We start from the raw sequence: 21,704 nt of genomic DNA, 5'->3' as shown, positions 1-21,704 counted from the left end.
ATTTTGTAAACAGAAAAAATACATGAATAAACAGCTTCTAAGACATTATACATCAGACAGTGAGAGAAAGTGATCACTGAGAGATGGTAAATAAACAAAATGAGCCCCTACTTACTGCCTGGAGAGAGTCTCCAGGCTGTAGTACACAGGGAGAGGGAACCATTGTGGAACCCAGCAGACTCCTGGAGTTGAGGAGACCATGATGAGGGTCCAGACAGACCAAGGCAGTGAGAGTTTATAGGACAAAGTACCAGAGGGAAAAGAACCTTGTGTTCACACCAGTGCAAGAACAATGCCTGTGCCACCTGCCAGACTGGAAAAAACTGTAACTTATGGGGCATTGGGTGAACACTTAGTTGTTGGAAACAATTATCCCTAGACTGAACATTCCTCTAGAACTGCCTAACAAATCACAAAAGCAAAGAGATAAAAGGCGTAAGCTGTTTCCAAGTAACTTAACTGCCTCCCTGAACCAAGCTCAAGATTTCCAAGTAACTTAACTGCATCCCTGAACCAGGTCCTGGGATTGAACCCCACGCAGGGCCCTCTGCTCTGCGGGGAGACTGCTTCTCCCTCTCCCTCTGCCTGCTGCTCAAGATTTACAAAATTATCCAGCACCCAAAAAAATAAAATTTACAATGTCTGGCATCCAAAGATTATCAGACATGCAAAAAGGCAAGAAAATATAACCCATAATAAAGGGAATATCAGGTGAAACCCACCCAGAACAGATGCAGATGTCCAAATGAGCAGAGAAAGAAAATAAAAGAGTTATTATAACTGTATTCCACCTGTTAGAATATAGAATAAAGTTAACTAAGACGAAGACATGAAAGTTCTAAAAAATACCAAAATTGGATTTCTAGAAATGGAAACTACAATGTCTGAGATGAAAAATACAGTGGATGGGATTAAACAAAAGATTTGAGGAACAGTCTTTCTGAGAATATTTCTTGGGCAAAACGGGTTGGCTGCTTGTTCAAAACCTAGAGTACTGTTGATTTGGTTATTATTCCAGGTAATTGAGAGAAAATATAAATGATGGGAACCATTAAAACTAGCTCAAAAATATTTTCTTATCGGTAATAACTTGTTAAGATGCCTGGGGTTGCATTTTTTTGTCAAGGGCAGACTAAACAGTTATTGGATGTTGACAACATTAAAATATTTGGTTATAGAATTGTGTGTGGTTAGAGGTTTTATTTGTGAAATATATGCATTACAAATAACAAAATTTCAGAGTGATTATTTTCATGTTTCATAAGTGTATGATTTACTTGCCTAGCCAGTTGGTAAACTTTTTGAGGATATTGGCGTGTCTTTGTGCATCTTTTGAATGTAAAGATATAAACTACTTTAGCATAGTGCTTCCCATAGTGGGTGGTCAGTAGTGTTTATAATGTAAAAGAGGGAATCCTCCAACTATGAATCATTGAAGTTAAATCTGCTGCTAATTAGGCAGCACCAGAATTATCTTTTTTTTTTTTTAAGGGTATGAGATTTTTTTTTTTTTTAAGATTTTATTTATTTATTTGACAGAGAGAGACACAGCGAGAGAGGGAACACAAGCAGGGGGAGTGGGAGAGAGAGAAGCAGGCTTCCCGCCGAGCAGGGAGCCGATGTGGGGCTCGATCCCAGGACCCTGGGATCATGACCTGAGCCGAAGGCAGACGCTTAACGCAGATGCTTAATGACTGAGCCACCCAGGCGCCCCAGAATTATCTTTCTGAACCAAATGTTAAAGTCTGTTATAAGGGTTGGGAGAGGGAGGTGGAGGCTCAGAACAAGGGGAGGGAAGGGAAGGGAGAAGCTCACCTTAGCCAAGAAGCTTTTTAAGCCTATTTTTAAACCAGAGAATTAAATTCTGCAGATTACTACTTAGAGCCTTATCTTAGTCCACAACTAGTGCTGATTAGATCAGGTATATTTGGGGTTAAATGATGATTAATGCTTCTCAACTAGGTATTTGGGGGAAAATAAATAAAAGAACCTGGTGATTCATATATTTGGTTAGATTTGTACAGGGCAGATTTAGAGAGCAAACACTGGAGTTTAAAAACATGTTCTGAGGGGCACCTGGATGGCACAGTCGATTAAGCATCCAACTCTTGGTTTCAGCTCAGTTTGTGACCTCAGATCCTGAGATCAAACCCCACATCAGGCTCTGCGCTCAGCACAGAGTCTGCTTCAGATTCTCTCCCTCTTCCTCTGCCTGTCCCGCTTGTTCTCTTTCTCTCTCAAATAAATAAAAATAAATAAATAAATAAATAAATAAATAAATAAATAAATAAATATTTTTAAAAACCACCCAAAACCATGTCCTGAAAAGAAACTTTTCCTCCTACTTAATGGAAGTCAAACTACATAGGGGTAGGGTAGTCATTTCCCATTTGGCCAATAAAACATTGATTATCATTGGCAAAGGGAATTAAATAAGGAACATGTTTTCTGCAACTGCAAGTTCCAATATGTGTTGCAAGATTTTTGTAGGAAGGAATTTATAAATTTTACACATTAGAGTCTCTACAGATTCAGGCCAACCAAAGTGTGAAGAGCTTTCAGTAAATTACTTATAGGCAAGATAGGGAAAGCTATTTTCAAGTAACCTAAGTGGAATTGTATAAACTGCCTTGCTTTTTGAGTATTGTCTCTAGGCTAAAATTGCTGTGTGTTCATTTTGTTAGTAGCATTAAGTGCAGTATGAGGGCCAAGGGCGGGCTGCCCCAAGATGGACCACTTTGGGATAAAGATTATTTCAAGTTAAAAGTAATCAAAACCCAGCAGATGCAGGAAAAGCTGTCTGCCTCCCCCTCCGTTGCCTAAATTTACATTGGAAAGGAGAGCCTGTGCCACCCAGAGAGCTAGTAACAGAGACTCCCCTTTACCTAAGAAACTTATCTGCATGATAGGGCAACTTTTGTTTTTCAGAACATCTCCTTTCACTTTCTTGCTAATGGTCTTCTCCCCTTTGTAGCCTCAGGCCCTACCCCTCTTCTTAGCTTATGTAAACTTCATGTTGCCTCATTGTCTTTGGGATTTCATGTCTGTGTGGATTCCTCATATGTACACCTATTAAATTTTCTCCTGTAAATCTGTCTCATGTCAGTTTGATTCTAAGTCCAGCTAGAAGAACCCTGGGCAGGGGAAGGTCTTCCTTCCCTACGGTAGCCTCTGCTGCTGCAAAAGGAAATGAGGAGATTGGCTTCTCTTTCCGTAAGCAAGAAAAGCATCTCTGGGGAGGCGATGAATTAAATATATTAAGGAAAAAATCTTAAATAGTTGGGAAGACCTTACTGTTGTTGATGCTTTGCTATTGATGCCAAATAGTATGAAAAAATAATAAAGTTAGAGCAACCAATGTTCAGGATTTCCGGTTCTTTCCTCTACATTTATTTGAATTACTTAGTATTTTGAATTACTTAGTAATTTGTTAGTATTTGGTACTAACAAAGGAAAAAACTAGAAAAAAAATTCTGTGTTATAGAAAAACTGTTGGGTGCAGGTACCTCGAAATTGTGACCTACCAAATGCAGCACAGGCCAAAAAGAAGAACATTTAAATTGACAGAACTGAACCCCTTAATAATGAAGAGTTGGAGGAAAAAAAGAAGCTCCCATGAAATAACAAAATTCAACCAGGTAAATTTGAAGATCTAATTGGCTTTATTAAACGATTCATGAATTGGGCGACACCTCACCTAGCAAGTAGAGAGGCTCACCAAGGAGTTGTACAAAATGGAAGGTTTTTCTAGAGGCGGAAAGGAGCAAGAAAGTTATTAGCAAAAGAAAAGGATTGTTCCAGGCTAGGCCCTTTCTAGGGGGGAAAAAAACAAAGGGGTCTTATCATTCAAATGACCTCATCTTCCTCTGGGATGGAGAGGGCCCTTGTGGCAGACCCATTGGCAGTGACTGAAAAATTCCTGAATGACCATCCAAGACTACATTTTTGGGGAGTTTGAAACTGCAGTTAGATTTTATATTAAGCACCTGTTTGGAACTCGGTGTAAGTGACACCATTTGGGCCTGGGGTGGTTTTTTGGGTTTTGGGGGTTTGGGGTTTTTTTTTTTTAATTTTTCTAACACAGGGATTTACCAATAGGAATGATATTTTTTTTTTTTTTTTTTTTTTTTTTAAGATTTTATTTATTTGACAGAGAGACACAGCGAGAAAGGGAACACAAGCAGGGGGAATGGGAGAGGGAGAAGCAGGCTTCCCGCGGAGCAGGGAGCCCGATGTAGGGCTCGATCCCAGGACCCTGGGATCATGACCTGAGCCGAAGGCAGACGCTTAACGACTGAGCCACCCAGGCGCCCCTAGGAATGATATTTTAACCAGTTTACTGAGAAGTAGAGTAATGATGGAATTGAAATATAGCAAGAGAGGTAGAAGGAAAAACTCCAGAGGAAGTCATCGGATACTTGAAAGATGCAATGAACTCTAAAACATAGACAAGATTATGGCTCAGATGAAAGGGGCGAGGCAAGAACTCACAGAAGAATTTGTATCAAAGAGGCACTTGACATGAAGATTGGATGGTACAAAGCACCTTTTCATCAGCTAGGAACATCACATGGTACTAACAAAGGAAAAAACTATACTAAAGAAAAGAATTGTTTCCTGATTTGCGTGCTTGGATTCAGCAAAGAAAATGTATATAAGGAAGTGAGACAGTGTATTCACAAGTCTCTTCAGTTCGGATTTGACTGATCTCTTAAATCCAGAATGGCAATGGAACTTTAGAGGAGGTGTAACACCTTAATTATCTCGATCGAAAGAAAAAAACCTAGAACTAGATGAGAGATGGGAAATAAACCAGTTGAGCTCTATGCCTGCTACAGCATATTACCTGGAGGGAGTTTCCAGGCTGCAGGGCAGGAAGGGGTAACACAGAGCCCAACAGACTCCTGACAGGGAAGAGACTAAGCATCTGGGGAGACCAGGACTGCTAGATTTCACAAGAGAGAATTCCGGAGAGGAGGGAGCTGCACAGGGTGCCCGTGAGCATTCAGCAAAGTACTGATCATCATGTGTGTCAGGAAACTACCTGATACCTGCTACAGTGTGAATGAATCTCAAAATGATTATGCTGAGTGAAACACCTAGATTTAAAAAAAAATTAAAATATATATTGTTTGATTCAATTCATTAAAATTGTAGAAAATGCAACTAATCTGTAGTGACACAAAGCAGATCAGTAATTGGGGTGTTGGGGGGACTGTCTGGAGGTGACAGGCAGGGAAAGGGCAGGAGGAAGAGATGACAAAGGTGTATGGAGGCAACTTGTAGAAGTGATGGATATATTCATTATTTTGATTGAAGAGATGGTTTCACAGAGTTTTACGTGTCAAAACTTACTGTATTGCATATGTTAAGCACTTGTAGTTTGTCAGTTGTACTTAAATAAACCTCTTTAAAACCTGCATACAAAAACACAAAAAAAAAAACCAACAAAAAAAGAGTAGCTTCCCTTTCAGTTGTTCTGAGAAAATGAAAGGAGGGAATAAGCCCAGGTAACCTCTTTGCAACTCTCCCAACTCAGACTATCTTTTCTAAGATTTTTGCTGTTCCAAAGTATTTTTCAGTTTCAGAGATGTGTTGTTAGGATCTATGTAGTCAAATATTGCTCTTGTCAATGAAGATATAACTGTATGCAATTTTATGTTTCAGGGCTCATGAATCAAGCAAGCAAACATGAAAAATGGATTAAGGCTGATGCCCCAGAAGGCACTGTAAAATTTAGAAGTCAAAGCTGGTTTCAGTCCCTGAAACTGCAGGACTAAGAATGGTTTGAGTTGTATTTATAATTTTTAACAACGATTAGCAGATCTGTGACTACAAAAATGCAAATACCACAGTTCATATAAATGTTGAAAACAACAAATTGGAATGAATACTGGTGAATTGTCTTGTGGGGGCCTTTTGAAAATTTGTGCTTAGCTATTCATTTTCTATTGCCCTGTAATGAAATTACCACAAACTTGCTGACTTAAAATCACACTTATTTTTAGCTCACAGTTCTGTAGGTCAGGAGATCTGCATGGCTATGTTCTCTGCTCAGGGTGGACAAGGCCTGACTCGGCATTAACCAGGCTGTGTTCTCATCTAGATGCTCTGGGGGGGAAAATCTACTTTCAAGCTTGTTCATATTGTTGGCAAAATCCAGCTGCCTGTGATTACTACTGAGGTCTCTGTTTTCTTGCTGTCCGTCAGCGATCACTCTAAGCTTCTACAGGCCACTCACATTCCTTCTCGTTTGGCCCTCTCCATCTTTAAGCCAGCAAGGTTGCATTTGATGCTTCTATATCTGATCTCTTCTGCAACCAGCTGGAGAAACTGCTTTTAAAGGGCTCACTTGATGTGATCAGGCCTGCCCAGAATAATCTTTGTTTTGCCATATAATGTAACATAATCATGGGAGTGCTATCTCATCATATTTATAATTTCCATTTACACTCAAGAGGAGGAGATTATACAAAGGCATAAGTAATGGGGTGGCAGTTATCTTAGAATTTCTTGCACCATAGCTCTCTCATAACACATTTGCTACTTAGAACTTCTTACGACATCAGTGAAAATTTAAGCTGTGAATAAAACACATCTAAAATGTGATGCATTTGCTACTGATTCTTAATTTTTTTTTTTGTATAATTTAAGATATAATGCATTGGGAAGAGGAGAGACATTCAGTGATTTTATAGCCTGCTGTATGAAGATTGATTTTCACTTTTACAGTAGTGTACTGTATAAATTTATTTCCTGAATTCTCTTTCAAAGCTTACTTGTCTACTTCTGGGGCACTTAACTTATACAAGACTGAATAGACCTATCTTTTGGATTATGTTTTTTATGATTAGGATAAATCAGTTCTTAATGCTTTCTAATAAGTCTTCTCAAATACTATGATTTATAATAACCCCTTTGTTACTATTTTATTTATTTAGAGTTCTACCTTTAACTTCATATTTACGAAACAAAAAGTAAACTTCGTGGAATATCTCAAAGTCTTCTTGGGCGCCTGGGTGGCTCAGTCGTTAAGTATCTGCCTTCAGCTCAGGTCATGGTCCCAGGGTCCTGGGATCAAGCCCCACATCGGGCTCCCTGCTCCGCGGGAAGCCTGCTTCTCCCTCTCCCACTCCCCCTGCTTGTGTTCCCTCTCTCGCTGTATCTCTCTCTGTCAAATAAATAAATTTTTAAAAATCTTCAAAAAAAAAAGTCTCCTTTTGTTCAATCTTCATGAAATCAAAATTTATAGAAGTTGGGGAAATATTCATGTTAGTATGTTTGATGTGTTTATACTGTATGTGTGCTGAATTATTAAATAGAGGAAACTGTGAGGCAATGAGGCAATTTTTATAATCTTTTTCACCCTCATACAATTATATAAATATTTTCATGACTAAAAATAAAGTTTATGAAATTAGTCAACAACAGCCAGAAAGGTCATGAGCATAACAGCTGTAAACTGTATTTAAAATTTTTAAAAGAACTGTACATATTTGAATCACATAGTCAAGTCCAAACAGAAAGGACAAGCTGCCATATTTTGCTGTCTTGAACACTCACCCATATATAGCAAATGCTTAAGAGCTGAAGACCTAAGTAATATTTTGGATATTTTGAGTACTTTGCACTGAGAACTTGAAGATTTCACCACCTGTTCATTCTGCTTCTTGGTAGCCTTTTATAGCCCACTTTTTCTAACATCTACTCCTTTTCTTCCATTTGTGTAGTTATAAAATTTGTCTTTCCATAAGGAACAAATGTGTCTCCTGTTTTTGTTTAAAAGAGGATCTTACTCAGAGAGTTTTGGAGCAAGCTTTGGCAGTTAAATACCAAACACCCTGCTTGATTTCTAGAGAACATAACAGGGTGTCTTTCTCCTTACCCTTCATCTTCCCCATGCAGGTTTTATTCCTTTAGAAAGCAGTTGCCTCTTTTATAGGTCTCTCCAGTTGTGTGCTTGAAACACTTAGGGATCAGAAGTCAATTTTTCTGCAGCTGCCAGAAATCTCTGGATTTAGTTAAAAATTACCCTCTTAAATCTCGTGGCTCAGGTCTGAAAACTTCCTACTCAGCTGATTCCCCTGCTGTCCACTTCTAGGAACCATTCTACAGGTAAGTAATATTACCTTATTTCAAAAACTCTCAAAATCAACCTTAAAAGGGGGAGAATTATTAAAAGCATTTAGCTAATACAGAGTACCTTATAATAATACCTTATGCAGCCCATTTTATGCAGCCCATTTTAAACTTTTCAAAATAACTCATATTCTTTACCTTAAGTTTTATCCTTACTTCAGATTTGTGGGATACAAAGAGACAGTGATTAACTTCACTTAAGAGATAAGGAACCAACAGCATTTTTCACAGAATAAACAATACTAAAATTATTTTTTCATAGAACAAACAATCCTAAAATTTGTATGGAACCTCAATAGACCCTGAATAGCCAAAGCAGTCTTGAAAAAGAAAAACAAAACTGGAGGTATCAGAATTCCAGGTTTCAAATTATTTTACAAAGCTGTAGTAATCAAAACAGTATGGTACTGGCACAAAAATAAACAGATTAATGGAACAGGATAGAAAGACCAGAAATAAACCCACAATTATGTGGTCAATATTCAACAAAGGAGGCAAAAGTATGTAATGGGAAAAAGTCTCTTCAATAAATGGTGTTGAGAAAACTGGACCACTTTCCTACGCCATACACAAAAATAAATTCAGAATGGATTAAGGACCTAAATGTGAGACCTGAAACCATGAAAATCCTAGAAGGGAGCACAGGCAGTAATTTCTCTGATGCCAGCTGTAACAACATCTTTTTAGATCTGTCTCCTGAGGCAAGGGAAACAAAAGCAAAAATATTGGAATACATCAAAATAAAAAGTTTCTGCACAGCAAAGGAAACAACCAATAAAACTAAATGGCAACCTACTGAATGGGAGAAGATATTTGCAAATGACTTACCCAATAAAGGGTTAGTATCCAAAATATATAGAGAACTTCTACAGTTCAACACCAAAAAAAAATCCAATTTAAAATGGGCAGAAGACATGAACAGACACTTCTTCAAACAAGACATCCAGATGGCCAACAGACACATGAAAAGACGCTCAACGTCAATCATTATCAGGGAAATGCAAATCAAAACCACAATGGGATATCACCTCATACCTGTTGGAATGGCTAAAATAAGAAACAACAAGCAGTGGTGAGGATATAGAGAAAAAGGAACTCTCTTGCACTGTCAGTGGGAATGCAAACTGGTGCAGGCACTGTGGAAGACAGTGCAAAGATTCCTCAAAAAATTAAAAGTAGGGACACCTGGGTGGCTCAGTCAGTTAAGCGTCTGCCTTCGGCTCAGGTCATTTTCCCAGGGTCCTGATTGAGTCCCATGTTGGGCTCCTGGCTCAGTGGGCAGCCTGCTTCTCCCTCTGCCTGTGCTCTCTTTCTCTGACAAAATCTTAAAAAAAAAATTTAAATGGAGCTACCATATGGTCCAGCAATTGCAGTAGTAGGTATTTACCCAAAGAATATGAAAACACCAATTCTAAGGGATGTATACACCCCTATGTTAAGTGCAGCATTATTTACAATAGCTAGATTATGGAAGCAACCCAAATGTCCATCGATGGATGGATAAAGAAGATGTGGTATATCTATACAATGGAATATTATTCAGCCATTAAAAAGAATGAAATCTTAACATTTGCAACCACATGGTTGTAGCTAGAGAATTTTTTTTTAAAGGGTGCAGTGTTTGTTTTTTAAGATTTTATTTGAGAGAGAGCATGAACAGGGGTAGGGGCAGAGGGAGAGGGAAAAGCAGACATCCTGCTGAGCAGGGAGCCACACAGGGCTCCATCCCAGGACCCCGGGATCATGACCTGAGCCAAAGGCAGACACTTAACCAACTGAGCCACCCAGGCGCCCCTGGACCTAGAGAGTATTATACTAAGTGAAATAAGTCAGAGAAAGACAAATACCATATAATTTCATTCATATGTGGAATTTAAGAAACAGAAAAAAGACAAATGTAAAAACAGACTCTTAACTATACAGAACAAACTGATGGTTACCAGAGGGCAGGTGTGTGGGGTGATGGGTGAAATAGATGAAGGGAATTAAGAGTACACTTGCCATGATGAGCACTTAGTAATATATGGAATTATTGAATCACTATATTGTATACATAAAACTAAGATAACACTGTATGTTAACTACACAGGAATTAAAACTTAAAAAAAAAAAAAAGATAAAGGGGGCGCCTGGGTGGCTCAGTCGGTTAAGCGTCTGCCTTCAGCTCAGGTCATGATCTCAGGGTCCTGGGATAGAGTCCTGCATCGGGCTTTCTGCTCTGTGGAGAGCCTGTTTCTCCCTCTCCCCCTGCTCTTCTCTCTCTCTCTCTCTCAAATAAATAAAATCTTTAAAAAAAAAAAAAAGATAATGAAGGAAATAGGTTAAAAGACTGATCCAATATTACCAACACAGCTTGTTCGTGGCAGTCAGAACAGAGTTGGGCTTTTTCCTGGACTCTATCAACAGGAGTATCACATAATATCAAATAATGATAATACCAGCATGTGATCATTTGAATTCTGTAGTATTATCTTTTCCCAGAGTGGTAAAAATCCACAGATGAAAGCTCTTTAAAAATAATAAGTACACGATAACCCAGACCTCTTAGCATGAAATAGGGACAGCATCTTTTTTGACATAGCATAGTTTTTAAAATTACTCCATAGCTCCAATGTGATTAAAAAGAGACCTTTCTGAAACATTGCAGGGACAGCCTATCAATTCATAGGTAGTTCATGTTTCATTTAATTTATCCCTGACTGTGAAGTCAAATGTGGAGTTGAGTCCAGGGTTAAGTGGCATTTAGTTCTTATTGTTAAATATCTGGAAATAACAAGAAAGCCTTGTTTCCTTTAAAAAATGTGTGTCTATACTTTTTATATTGTCAGATTCTTAAAATCATTGCCCTGGCTCAAACTCTTATGCTGACTCATATGACCATCTCTGCTTTCTTTTGTAAAGAAAAGCTTCTAAATTCCTTGTTAAGAACATCACATCTCTCAGGGTGGTTTTATATAACTATAACCTTAGATTTGATAATCTCATCAGAACTATTTGTTTGATTAAGGTAAATTTAAGTGGAAAAATTACATAGAAGCAATACTTGATTTGGCTTTTTTAAAAAAAAAAATATCATGATTAAACCAATTAGAAGAACTAATAATGTATTTAGAAATATTTGTAGTTGGAATAAAAATCAGGAGATGATTTGCTGCTTGTTTACACTGTTGAGATCCAGCTGGTAAAAATACTTGCATCAGATGAAGTTACCAAGTTCTAGATTTTTTGTTCTTCCTGTTGAGGCTGAAGGTCATACTACTTCTTCACTACTGTGTGTTGACTCTGTCACTATGACTTCTTCATCTCCTTTAAGTGGTGTTATCTCATGTTGTCTTTTAAGGGGCTTGCCTTCATAATCATAGCCAAACCAAAGTGGAGGGTCATTAGGGTTATATTCCTGCTGCTGAACGACAGATGACATTCTCTTCGCTGCCTCCCTGCAATAACAGTGATTCGCATTAGCCAGAGCAGAAGTAATTACTAGTGCAGAATATTCAAACTAGAGCAAATTTGGAGTAAAAGAACTGTCACAAGTCAATGAATTTCACAGCTCTCTTGCAATCCTGAGAGGGAGGGTAAGGATAATTATGCAAATATTCAGGGTCCCAAAGCTTAAGTACCTCAGTAGCTCTCTGGTACAGCCAGTTCAGAGATTAACAGACTCTGAATGGGTAAGGAAACTATACATGGCAATGGAGTGGGACCACTGAGGGCACTCTGTAGTGCCCTTGAATGAGCTTTCTGCCTGGTATTTCCAGTTTCTTTGATGAGGGAGTACCCTAACCAGCCAACCTGTGAAGTCCCACCATGCAGGAGCTCTTAACCCAGAGTCCACAGATCCCTATTGGATAGATGGATGAACTTCAGGGAGGTCCATGAATTCCCTGAAAATTCATGCAGTTTTGTATCTAATACACATTTTTCTGAGGAGAGGGTTTGTGACTTTCATCAAACTCTCAAAGGTGTCAGTGACCAAAATGATTAAAAATACTATTGTCTTTCTTAGGAAGAAGTAAGGAAGAAAGCAAAAAAAGCATCTAAAAGTCATTCTGGACCCCAGTTTTAAAAAGGGGGCAGGGGGTCTCCACCCCCAAGCAATTCTTAGCAGCTGATGTCCTACAATTCAACTCAATTCCAGAGACAGCATGAAAGATTCCATAGGTTAAAGGCTCAGTCTCACTAGACTGCCCTCCACTTTAGATACCAATTACATCCAGGTTGTCACTCAGGCTTCTGACTGACCAGCTATAGAGCAGAAGTTCCAACAATTCCTTGCCCCCCCCCCAACCCTTCTTGGGTTCAATTAATTTGCTAGGACTCAGAGAAGCATTTTGCTTACTGGATCACTGGTGTATTATAAAAGGGTATAACTCAGGAATAGCCAGATGGAAGAGATATATAGGACAGGGTGTGGGGAAAGGGTATGGAGCTTCCATGCCCTCTCTAGGTGCACCACTCCCCAAATCTACGCACATTAACCAACCCGGAAGCTGTCCAAACCCTGTCCCGTTAGGATTTTATGAAGGCTTCATTATGTAGACATGTTTCATGAAATCATTGGCCATTGGCGATTGATTTAATCTCCCCTCCCAGGAAATCAGACCAAATATTATGACAAAAGATGCTCTCATTGCTCTTACTGCCCAGGAAATTCCAAGAGGGTTGGTAGCTGTGAGCTAAGAACTATGAAGGAAGACCAAACATATATTGGTCATCTAAATGACCAAAATATATTTCTCATAAAATCACAATATCACAGCATCAGAAAAAAACAGTATATCTAACTTGAAAATGCCTTTTCAAGGGTAGAACAATGCCATTTTTCTAGGAAGTTGGTTTGAATGTTGAGATCCGTACTCAAAAAAATGAGTAATTGACAACTTCTGTAGGATCAGAAATGAGTAATGATGTTTGCCCATGAAGGGGCTACTTTGCCCACTATTACCATATATTACATTGAGTTATTGATTGCAAAGTTCTGAAAATAGTCATTGATAAAGAAGCTGGTATTACCACATGGTTTGCGTTAAATTTGTGCTTGATGGCTATATCAGTTCAGGCAGCACAATGAAATTGGAAAAGGCTGAGATGCACCAGTTGTGTAAAATGCTATTTCATTTGAACCAAATTTTAGATGTATTAAAATAATTATAACCAAACTCAACAGGGAGACAACCATAGCATTGCTAATTCCATCTCTTACCACATTGCTTTTGGCATATATAATTGCACTCACATAAAACAAAACAAAACAAAACAAAAAAACCACACAAGTTTAAAGAAAAATATGAGTAAAAGCAAATATACAAATTTCTAGTTCTGAGCCACCAATCCTATGGACTAAAACTTGGCAAACAAGTGTCTTCTCTTTAGAGAAGTACTTATTCTCAAATTTGAAAATGATGTTTATTGTCAAAGATGAAGTTTGGCATTCTGTTAATGTTTTAATTTTTTTAAAGTGTGGTCCTACATTTGAAACTTCTTATATGACCTTTGTATGTCCTCTAAGTAGGACATCATTATGCAGTAATAATAGTGTTATATCTTTAGCTTTCCCCCATTTTCTTCTGAAGATTATTCTCCCTTTCCAATTCTGTGGAGTTGAGATTGCCATGTCTTTGAGGGTGTTTTCCATGAGATTGTTTTCCCTTGAGTACTTACTGCAACATAATACCAAATGCTGAGGGAATCCGAAGCATAAAATACTGGCACCATCAGTTTCAAATATAAAACACTACCCTAGGCAACGGAGCTTCATTGTTACTTACCCTTCACCCCATGTCTGCCTATTTAAACTCGATCCATCTTTCAAAACTTCAAACCAATCCAGCCTCCTGTAAAGACCTAAACCCAGTCCCTTTCTCCTCTGAACTCTATAGGAAGTTGATCATGGAGTTAATTAGTTTCCAATACATAGCTTCATGGCATTAATTGTTTATAATTTTAAACTTTATTATTTTCCTTTTGTTTAAGAAGGTAGTAAGTTATTTAAGGGTGTATTCCATTTCTTTGTATCTTCAGTGACAACCAAAACAAGACATTTTCAGCAGTTTACACCAACAAGGGAAGCCCTTTTTGCTCTCTTCTGAAGGTTTGAGGCATTCGTAGGTTGCTATTCCCAGCCCCCTCTTGCCCTCTGCCTCCCAAACAGCAGAGCTTTGGACGTACATACTGTAGTTCACAGTTGTTGATCATGATTCAGTGTCACTGATGATAGGACGAGTACAATTATAGGCAACAATGGTCTTAACCTTTAGGAAAAGGATGAATTTGGGGAGTAAAAGGTTTGTAAGTAATTGACCAAAGTATATGTAACTTTGGCCTCAGAAGAGCAACAGTTTTTGAGTGGTCTGGTAGGAGGATAAGTGCTCTTAATGCTGATTTGGTAACATTTAAATAATAGGTCATACAGTTCCTCAGTCAGCTACAAGCTAGGGTAAATTAGATGATAACAGGGCAAATAATGGGAGTTTGAGAAAAAAACAAGAAAGTTGGGGATACTGAATCCTCAATATAGACAAAAATAGGGAATGAATAGGGAAGAGTACTCGTTAAATGCAATGCGATGAGACAGAATCAAAATAAGTTTGAGCACTACCCATGGGGGAAGTACCCAATGGTATATGCTGTTAACTTTAAGCAGAACAAAGAGCAACTTTGTTTAAGATAAAAAAATAAGTTTATTTGGGAATAACAGAGGAATTGCAATTCAGGACCAGCAAACTATGGTAAACCATAGGCAAGTCCAAAAAGAAGAAGGGAAGGTCAGCTTTTATTATGTTTTCGGAGGAAATTGGGGAGGGTTCTTTTCAACAAAGTTTATTGGAGAAGAACAAGAGTTTGAGGTTGTGACAGTTTCTCATTGACTGCAAGTGGTAGTCAGTGCATTGTTGCTGGGGCAGGAATGGATCTTCCTTCCTTTTCGGAAAAGCGGGAGATAAAATTCCTGTGAAAAATGTCCTCCCTTGTTGAAATACAGTTGACCCTTGAACAACATAAGGGTTAGGGGAGCTGACCCCTTATTTCTTGGCTCCTTGCCACCCTTACCTTAGCTCTTAGTGGTAAGCACTGCTCTTTGTTCTACCCATAATCAGCTTCATTGAAACTAAACATCCGAGGGTCCCCTGACCATTGGAGGTAATGCTTACAGACCAGAGAGGAGCAAAGGATCAGGTCTCAGACCCTTCTTCCCTTCCCTTCCTCCCCCAGTCTCAAAAGCCAGGAGGTTAAGGCTTTCTGTAGTCTATAGAGTGTTTCTAAGGCATATCTTAAAGCATGTAGGCTTTCACAGCAAGGGTAGTGGGGGGAAAAACTGAAAAATGTGAATCTGGACTGGGGCAAATCTGGGATTATTAGAATTTGAATGTCAGTGTAGACTATTCCCTAATCAATTTCCTCTCCACCTTTTAGAAAATCCTTAGCCCATGAACTAGCTGTCCTCACCACCTTACTCGGATCTTTGGCATCCATCCTCTTAGGACTGACTCCTAAGACTCAGGACCTGACCAAGAGAACAGACCAGCGGGGTCACTGCCAGCAAATATCTCTGAGTTCTTTTTCACACATCCTGTTTTGCTGGGTGTTTGCACACATGCACTTTTGAACAGTATCCAGAAACTTGAAAATGTAGAAACTGAATGTTCCTGCCAAAAAGAACACACACTCTCTCTCTTTCTTTTAAAGTAGTTTGGTGTCCTGGTATGGTCAATATATGGGAGCTAGGAAATACTGAAAAGAAAATGTATGGTTAGGAATTACTATGTGTTCTAAATTTCTTAGAGTACATATGGAAGGAATCCTTTGACTCCCTTCCACTCTGGCTTGACCTAAGTGACTCTAAGGTCCTTGGACCTTGTAGGAGATGTTTTGGGAACCGAACCAGTGTGCTGCAGTGGTTAGTCATCATTACTCCTTTAACTTGGTGAGACCGGTTTCTCTGGATCAATAAAAAACATAATTTTCAAAATGATATGTCACAAACAGTTGTGAAGTATCACATTAAATGTTTAATTATAATGAGGTACTGAATTTTGTGATTTTGGGGTTTTATAAATTAAAGGAGATTCAAGGTTATTCCTATAATAACATTACTTGCCCTCACACACATTTCCTCCTAGTTTCTTGAGTAGGCAAAAAAGGGTGGGGGGTGTTGAAGCCAACACAAAGACTGCTGGTAATCACCAGCTTCTCAGATTTATGCATCAACAAGTAAACTAGGCACAACAGAACTCATGTGCCCCCTTATTGATCAAGTCCTTTGAGTGTTAGAGCTTTCAAAAAGCTTGAAAATCACTAATCTAAAGGCAAAAGAGCAACATAGTAATGATTAAGACACAGGTACAAAGTATGACTCTGCCTTTTATTTGTTTGACCTTGGGACTTATTTAAGCTGCTTAAACCAGTTTCCTTATTCATTTTTATGGTAATGGGGGTAATTATGAGGATTAGATGAGATAGTAAACATAAAATAGGATTAACACAATACATAGCAAATAATAATTGTTAATATTATTTGTTCATACTAATAACATTCAGTAGCTCCAGATCACAAAGGTTTTCCCCAAAGATTCTTCCATGAGCTGGAGAAGAGAACTCTGATAATCAGAGTTTTATTTCCTAGCAACAGACCTCTCAGGGTGCTGGCTAGTAATTCATGCTGCCAGCAACTGCTACAGAAGGCCTTTAAGAAATCTCTGTACTGCTGTTTGGGGCTCTAAAGGCCGCCAAGACTCTACTCATCTCTTTAAAGTTGAAAGTTTTGGACTCCGGACACAAAAATGTCAGAAAGGGCCCTTTATTCTTTGCTAATTATAGACTTAATGTCTCTTTTACCTCCCTGTGGTTCAGACCCTCCTGGGTTGTGGGGACCATTGTTTAGGTCTTTTTCCCTCTCTCCCATTATGCTTTTCTTCCTTTCCGTTGCCTTTCTTGTTTTTCCCATGGAGGGCCATATGTTGAAAGGCTGGTTGTACACAATTGCTTCAAATCTAAACAGATATTCTTGTCATGTTTATGATCATAGTTGCTACTTATTCCTCCTTGAATTAAAGGAGCCTAGATTGTGTCTCCACATGATGCTTCTAGAACCACTTCTTGTGATCTGTTTAGGCTCTGGAGTTGGTAGAATGACAGCATATCTCATGCTGAAAGCTCTCTTGGAAAAGATCTGTAGCCAATTTTCTCATTGACCAAAAGTTTGCTACTCCCCCGGTTCAGCTGGACAGGCATCTTTGATTTGCAAAGCTGGTACAATATTTTTATAGTCCATTGAGTATGGGGGAATTTATACATAAAAAAGTTTCTTCTGATGGCTGTAATTGGATTTTAAGAGCCTCATCATACAATGTTTTCATGTTCAAATGGAATCAAATGTGTGGGAGTCCAACACTTTGTGATTCAAAGCCATTGAACCTCTTCCCAAGCAAGAAAAATTTCCTCTATCTCAATTACCAAATGTTCCATTCCACCCAGACAAAACAGCCACTGCAGTTGAGGGAGCCACATTAGCCCTGGTAAGAGCAAACGACTCTGTTTTTTTTAGAGTGAACATAGATAGGTAAGCAATTCGACATCATCATGAACTTGAGTCTTGAAAGACCCACCCAAGGATTTAAGTGGAGAAGGAAGCTGCTTTATAGTCCTTAGAGCTGACCCCAAACAAACGTGACCCTGGCCAGGCCTTAACACTTCTCCAATCAAAGTTTTCAGGACCAGGTATTTTGGCAGCTCCTTGGCTAAAAAACAGTGCCCTGTCCTAGAAGCTGGAAGTCAAGACAAGTACTTGGAGCCTTACTAGTCCAAATGCTGAGACTCTCCAAGCCACTCTACTGAGGAGACTGCTCTTCTTTATTGCTAGACAAAGATAGAATCAGAGGATTGTAGGCCTCGTTCCTACTGGAGCTTAGCAGGGGTGGGCCTATGAGGAAGACTGAGGTGGTTTGGCCATTTTAGACAATGAGATGGACAAAAGCCAGTTCCCCTCTAAGCACTAGGACCATGTCTCTGCTTCTTGCTGGTAGGGACAGCCAGGCTTGGTGGTAGAAAACAAGGAAGACTTTGGCTGTCCTAGCTTAGGTAAAGGAATTTTTCATAGATCCAACTAGTTAACTAGAGTTTTGCATCAGGGTTTTGTTGGCCAAGCCTAGCTAGTAGTAAAGTCTTACTTCGCCTTGTTTTGTTTTCTTCACGTATTTTTTATCTAGTAACCTTGAAGAGGAGCAAGCAGTCAAAGGCAGGATTAGGATATTACCAGATAGTTTGGGTCTTCTTAACCAAATACCATTATTTATCACACTTTAATATCCCATACCATAATTAGGTTCACAGAGGCCCGTGCCAGAAAGTCTCCATTCATTCTTAAAATCCCACTTATGAGAAGTTCAGTGATATTACCTCCCAAAAATAGTGATGGTCAAAATACAACCAGAAGATTAGAAGCCAAACTCCTCTGTGTAATATGTTATTCATCCATTGTCATCTGACCCAAAGTTGTGTGTTTAATGATACGACAAGGTTGGCAGGGACTCCCAGGACCTTGTTTCATGGTATCATTTTTCAATTAAGCTAATAATATCTGTATCCGTCATCTCCAGACCTATTAAGAAGGGTTGAGTCTCCGCTCTTCTTCAAAAATTTTCAGACCTGCTTCTTTTTTTCTGATCCAGCTTCAGTTGGCTGCCCTCCCCCAAACAGGCCTGGGCCAGTGGGAATGCCTATTTTACAAGTAATAATTTTTGTATGCTTTTTTTTCATTTCATTTTAACACATACAGCCTTGGATCAGAAACCATTTTCTTCCTCAGTCTTCAAGTGAGCAGATCTCATAGTTCAGTTCATGCCAGGATTGCTTACTTAATAAGAAAATTCCTCTGTGAATATGTGCTTAGAACACAATATACTTTGATAATAATAATTCTTAGTATTCATTTTTCCAGCCTGCAGAAAAGAACCGGACCTTCAGGGATTGGTCAAGAATTCTCATTTTGAACACTCCACGGGTTACTTCATCAGGTCAGTTAAAACTACTTGCACATTTTTACTCTCCATCAATAGGAAAAAAACTAAACAATGAAGCAAATAACTGCTTTATATTTAAAAACTCACTGTGTAGACACCTGAGACCTTCTACTTGTATAGATTGCTTATTTGCTCAACTTTTGCTTCAACGTAAACATCTTGCCAGTTGCGGGAACCAGCACGGGCCTGTAGCGGTCAAGCCAGAATGCTTTACCCTGAGCTCTAGCTTTTACAGGAAATCCCTAAATGAGTAACAACTATCAGGCAAATAGCTTTGAGAGAGATGGGGCTTAGGGTAACTGTTAGTAATTTATACTCAGTAGTTCACTGGTTTAATCGAATTATTTTTTAGCGCCTAGGGGAAATGAACTGAATGGAAATATTTTGAGAGGTGAGTAGAGGAAGAGGTGATGATAGTTCTACAAGGAGCAGAGTGAAGGCTTTGAACACCTGCATGGTCAAGGAAAGGGAAGTGCTTGGAGTGGAAGGGCTGCTGGGAAAGAGATCGGAAACCACAGAGACCATTTTAGAAGAGAGTTTCATAATGTTCAGCTCAAAATGTTGGCTTCCATCAGGCAAAAAATAGAATGACACTTCGTAATTCTGAAAGCCACTCTGTATTACACATGTCAGAATCACGTATTCTGTTTTCTCAGAAAGTAGTTCTCAAAGCTTTTCATATTCAGGTTCATACTTACTTGGAAATACATCTGCAGTATTGCATCTTAAGGATTCGAAGTTGTCTGCAGCCTCTCTGAAGGTCCTCAAGCATTTGGTCAGTAAGCAGGATACAACCAGAAATATCCAAAATGTGCAAGTAATGGCATTTTGCCGATAACATCTCCATTGCCGAGTCTGTAATCTGAACACACAGCCAAAGTTAAGTACTGATTATTCCAATGAACTCCATCCCAGGGAAGAATAGTGTACTAATTGACTTGGGCTGCTGTAACAAAATGCCATAGACTGGATAGTTTAAACAACAGACATTTGTTTCTCACAGTTCTAGAAGCTGAGAAGTCCAAGATTAGGTTACCCACAGACCGTCTGGTGAGGACCCTCTTCCTGGTTTGCAGATGGCTACTTTCTTGCTATATCTTCACAGGGCAGAGTGAGAGCTCTAGTTTCTTCCTATTCTTATAAGGACAGTAATTCCATCATGGTGGCTCTACACTCATGACCTCAATCTACACCTAATTACCTCCCAAAAGCCTTACCTCCCAATCCTATCACATTGAGAATGAGGGTTTCAACATATGAATGGGTGGGGGGCAAAAATTCAGTCCATAACAAACAGAATCAAAACTCTTGCCAGCTTGTCATGTGATGGGCCTATAACTCACATTAGTGATTTAACTGTTTCCAGAACAGTAAAATTATGGTTCGGGTGGCACCAGTAGACTTTGTGATCTTGCTGTTATTTTCATTTGAGAGTTCTCTATTTTGGGTGGGTAACTTCATCAAAATTTCCTTAGTAATACCTGTCACACCAATGTGAACAACTTATGAAATGCTGTCATAGTGGGATTTGGCTTTACACTCAAATCCACTCTAAGGCATCATCAATTTAGAAACATAGGTTTAATAACATAACATGTTACAAGACTATAAAAAATATATATACCCTGAAGTTAACCTGCAGACAAGGTCAGATTGCTCTGAGAAGGAATGTGGACATCTCTCATGGTTTGTGTGGAGAGTAACATGGTTCTGGAAAGGGACAAGTAGGTGAGACAGATGTTTGTAGGTGGGGGAAGAGAGAGAAGAAGCCACAGAGACTACATGAATCATGAATCTTACTCTGAGAAATTCTGCTGAGGGTTCCAGTGTCTTGAGAGTTTGCCCAGATGCTCTGCAGAGATAATTCAACTTCACTTCTTAGATTATTTTACTTACTCAGGGTCTAGCTTTTGAATTCATAGCTGAACTGAGACTTGCTGTAGAATCAATGAGATCACTTTCCTCAAAGGAATTTTTTTCCAACTGGATTTAATTTCTCATTTTAAATGTTTGAACATTCTAAAAAACATGCCATGAGGCTTGGCTCTTGTTTTTAATATAAAGTTGAGAGAATTATGCAGAAAACCCTTCAGTTTGAAATGTACACTTTCTAAGTTTGGAAAAATAGATGTTGTCATTGTCTAAGCATGGCCTGTTTTCAGAACATGCTCCGGACCAAGGTTTAACATTGTGCCTGATTCTTATAAAAATGCCTTCAGACATTCCTGCCGTACTATGTTGGTCTCTGAGGATCTGATGTAATTGAAAAGAAACAGGAAAAAAAAAAAGCCCTCGGAATTGTAGAGAAAAAGAAAGACCGTGAGAGGATAGAAAAGTCCAGGACAGGTAGAGTTCAGAGAGCTAGGATTTATTGATTCTGAAGGAGTGAAAAAGGAGCCTGACATTTCCCACAGATCAGAAGCTCAAGATGTTCAGTGACTGAACTGACGTTGTTGGGACTTAATGGGGCTGGGAACTCGAGGTGCAGGTGACTGGCTAAATTCTTAACGCCCAGATACAAGGTCCTAATAGTTCTACGGAGCAGAGATT

The 21,704-nt window shown here is 38.9% G+C and overlaps 2 protein-coding genes across 7 annotated transcripts in view; one reads left to right on the top strand and one right to left on the bottom strand.

Annotated features, from left to right (window-relative positions):
- The window catches only part of FAM185A (family with sequence similarity 185 member A), a 70,532-nt gene extending 63,331 nt beyond the window's left edge, over positions 1 to 7,201 (top strand). For 4 of the 6 annotated variants that reach the window (XM_078060053.1, XM_078060050.1, XM_078060052.1 and 1 more), the window contains one exon: positions 5,668 to 6,609. In XM_078060053.1, coding sequence (XP_077916179.1) covers positions 5,668 to 5,780 — 113 coding nt within the window. In that variant the 3' untranslated portion in view covers positions 5,781 to 6,609. The other 2 variants (XM_078060051.1, XM_078060049.1) reach the window with 2 other exon arrangements.
- A 4,188-nt stretch (positions 7,202 to 11,389) lies between these two features.
- FBXL13 (F-box and leucine rich repeat protein 13) overlaps positions 11,390 to 21,704 on the bottom strand; it is a 226,959-nt gene continuing 216,644 nt past the window's right edge. The window contains exons 20-21 of the mRNA XM_036067480.2: positions 19,853 to 20,016; positions 11,390 to 11,576 (exon numbers count right to left, since the gene is read on the bottom strand). Of these exons, the coding sequence (XP_035923373.2) occupies positions 11,390 to 11,576; positions 19,853 to 20,016 (351 nt within the window). The remainder of the gene's footprint in view (positions 11,577 to 19,852; positions 20,017 to 21,704) is intronic.

This window comes from Halichoerus grypus, chromosome 12 (genome assembly GCF_964656455.1).
Source record: "Halichoerus grypus chromosome 12, mHalGry1.hap1.1, whole genome shotgun sequence".
Lineage (NCBI taxonomy): Eukaryota > Metazoa > Chordata > Mammalia > Carnivora > Phocidae > Halichoerus > Halichoerus grypus.
The sequence above is the reverse complement of the archived record's forward strand: the minus strand, read 5'-3'. Positions and strand labels throughout refer to the sequence as shown.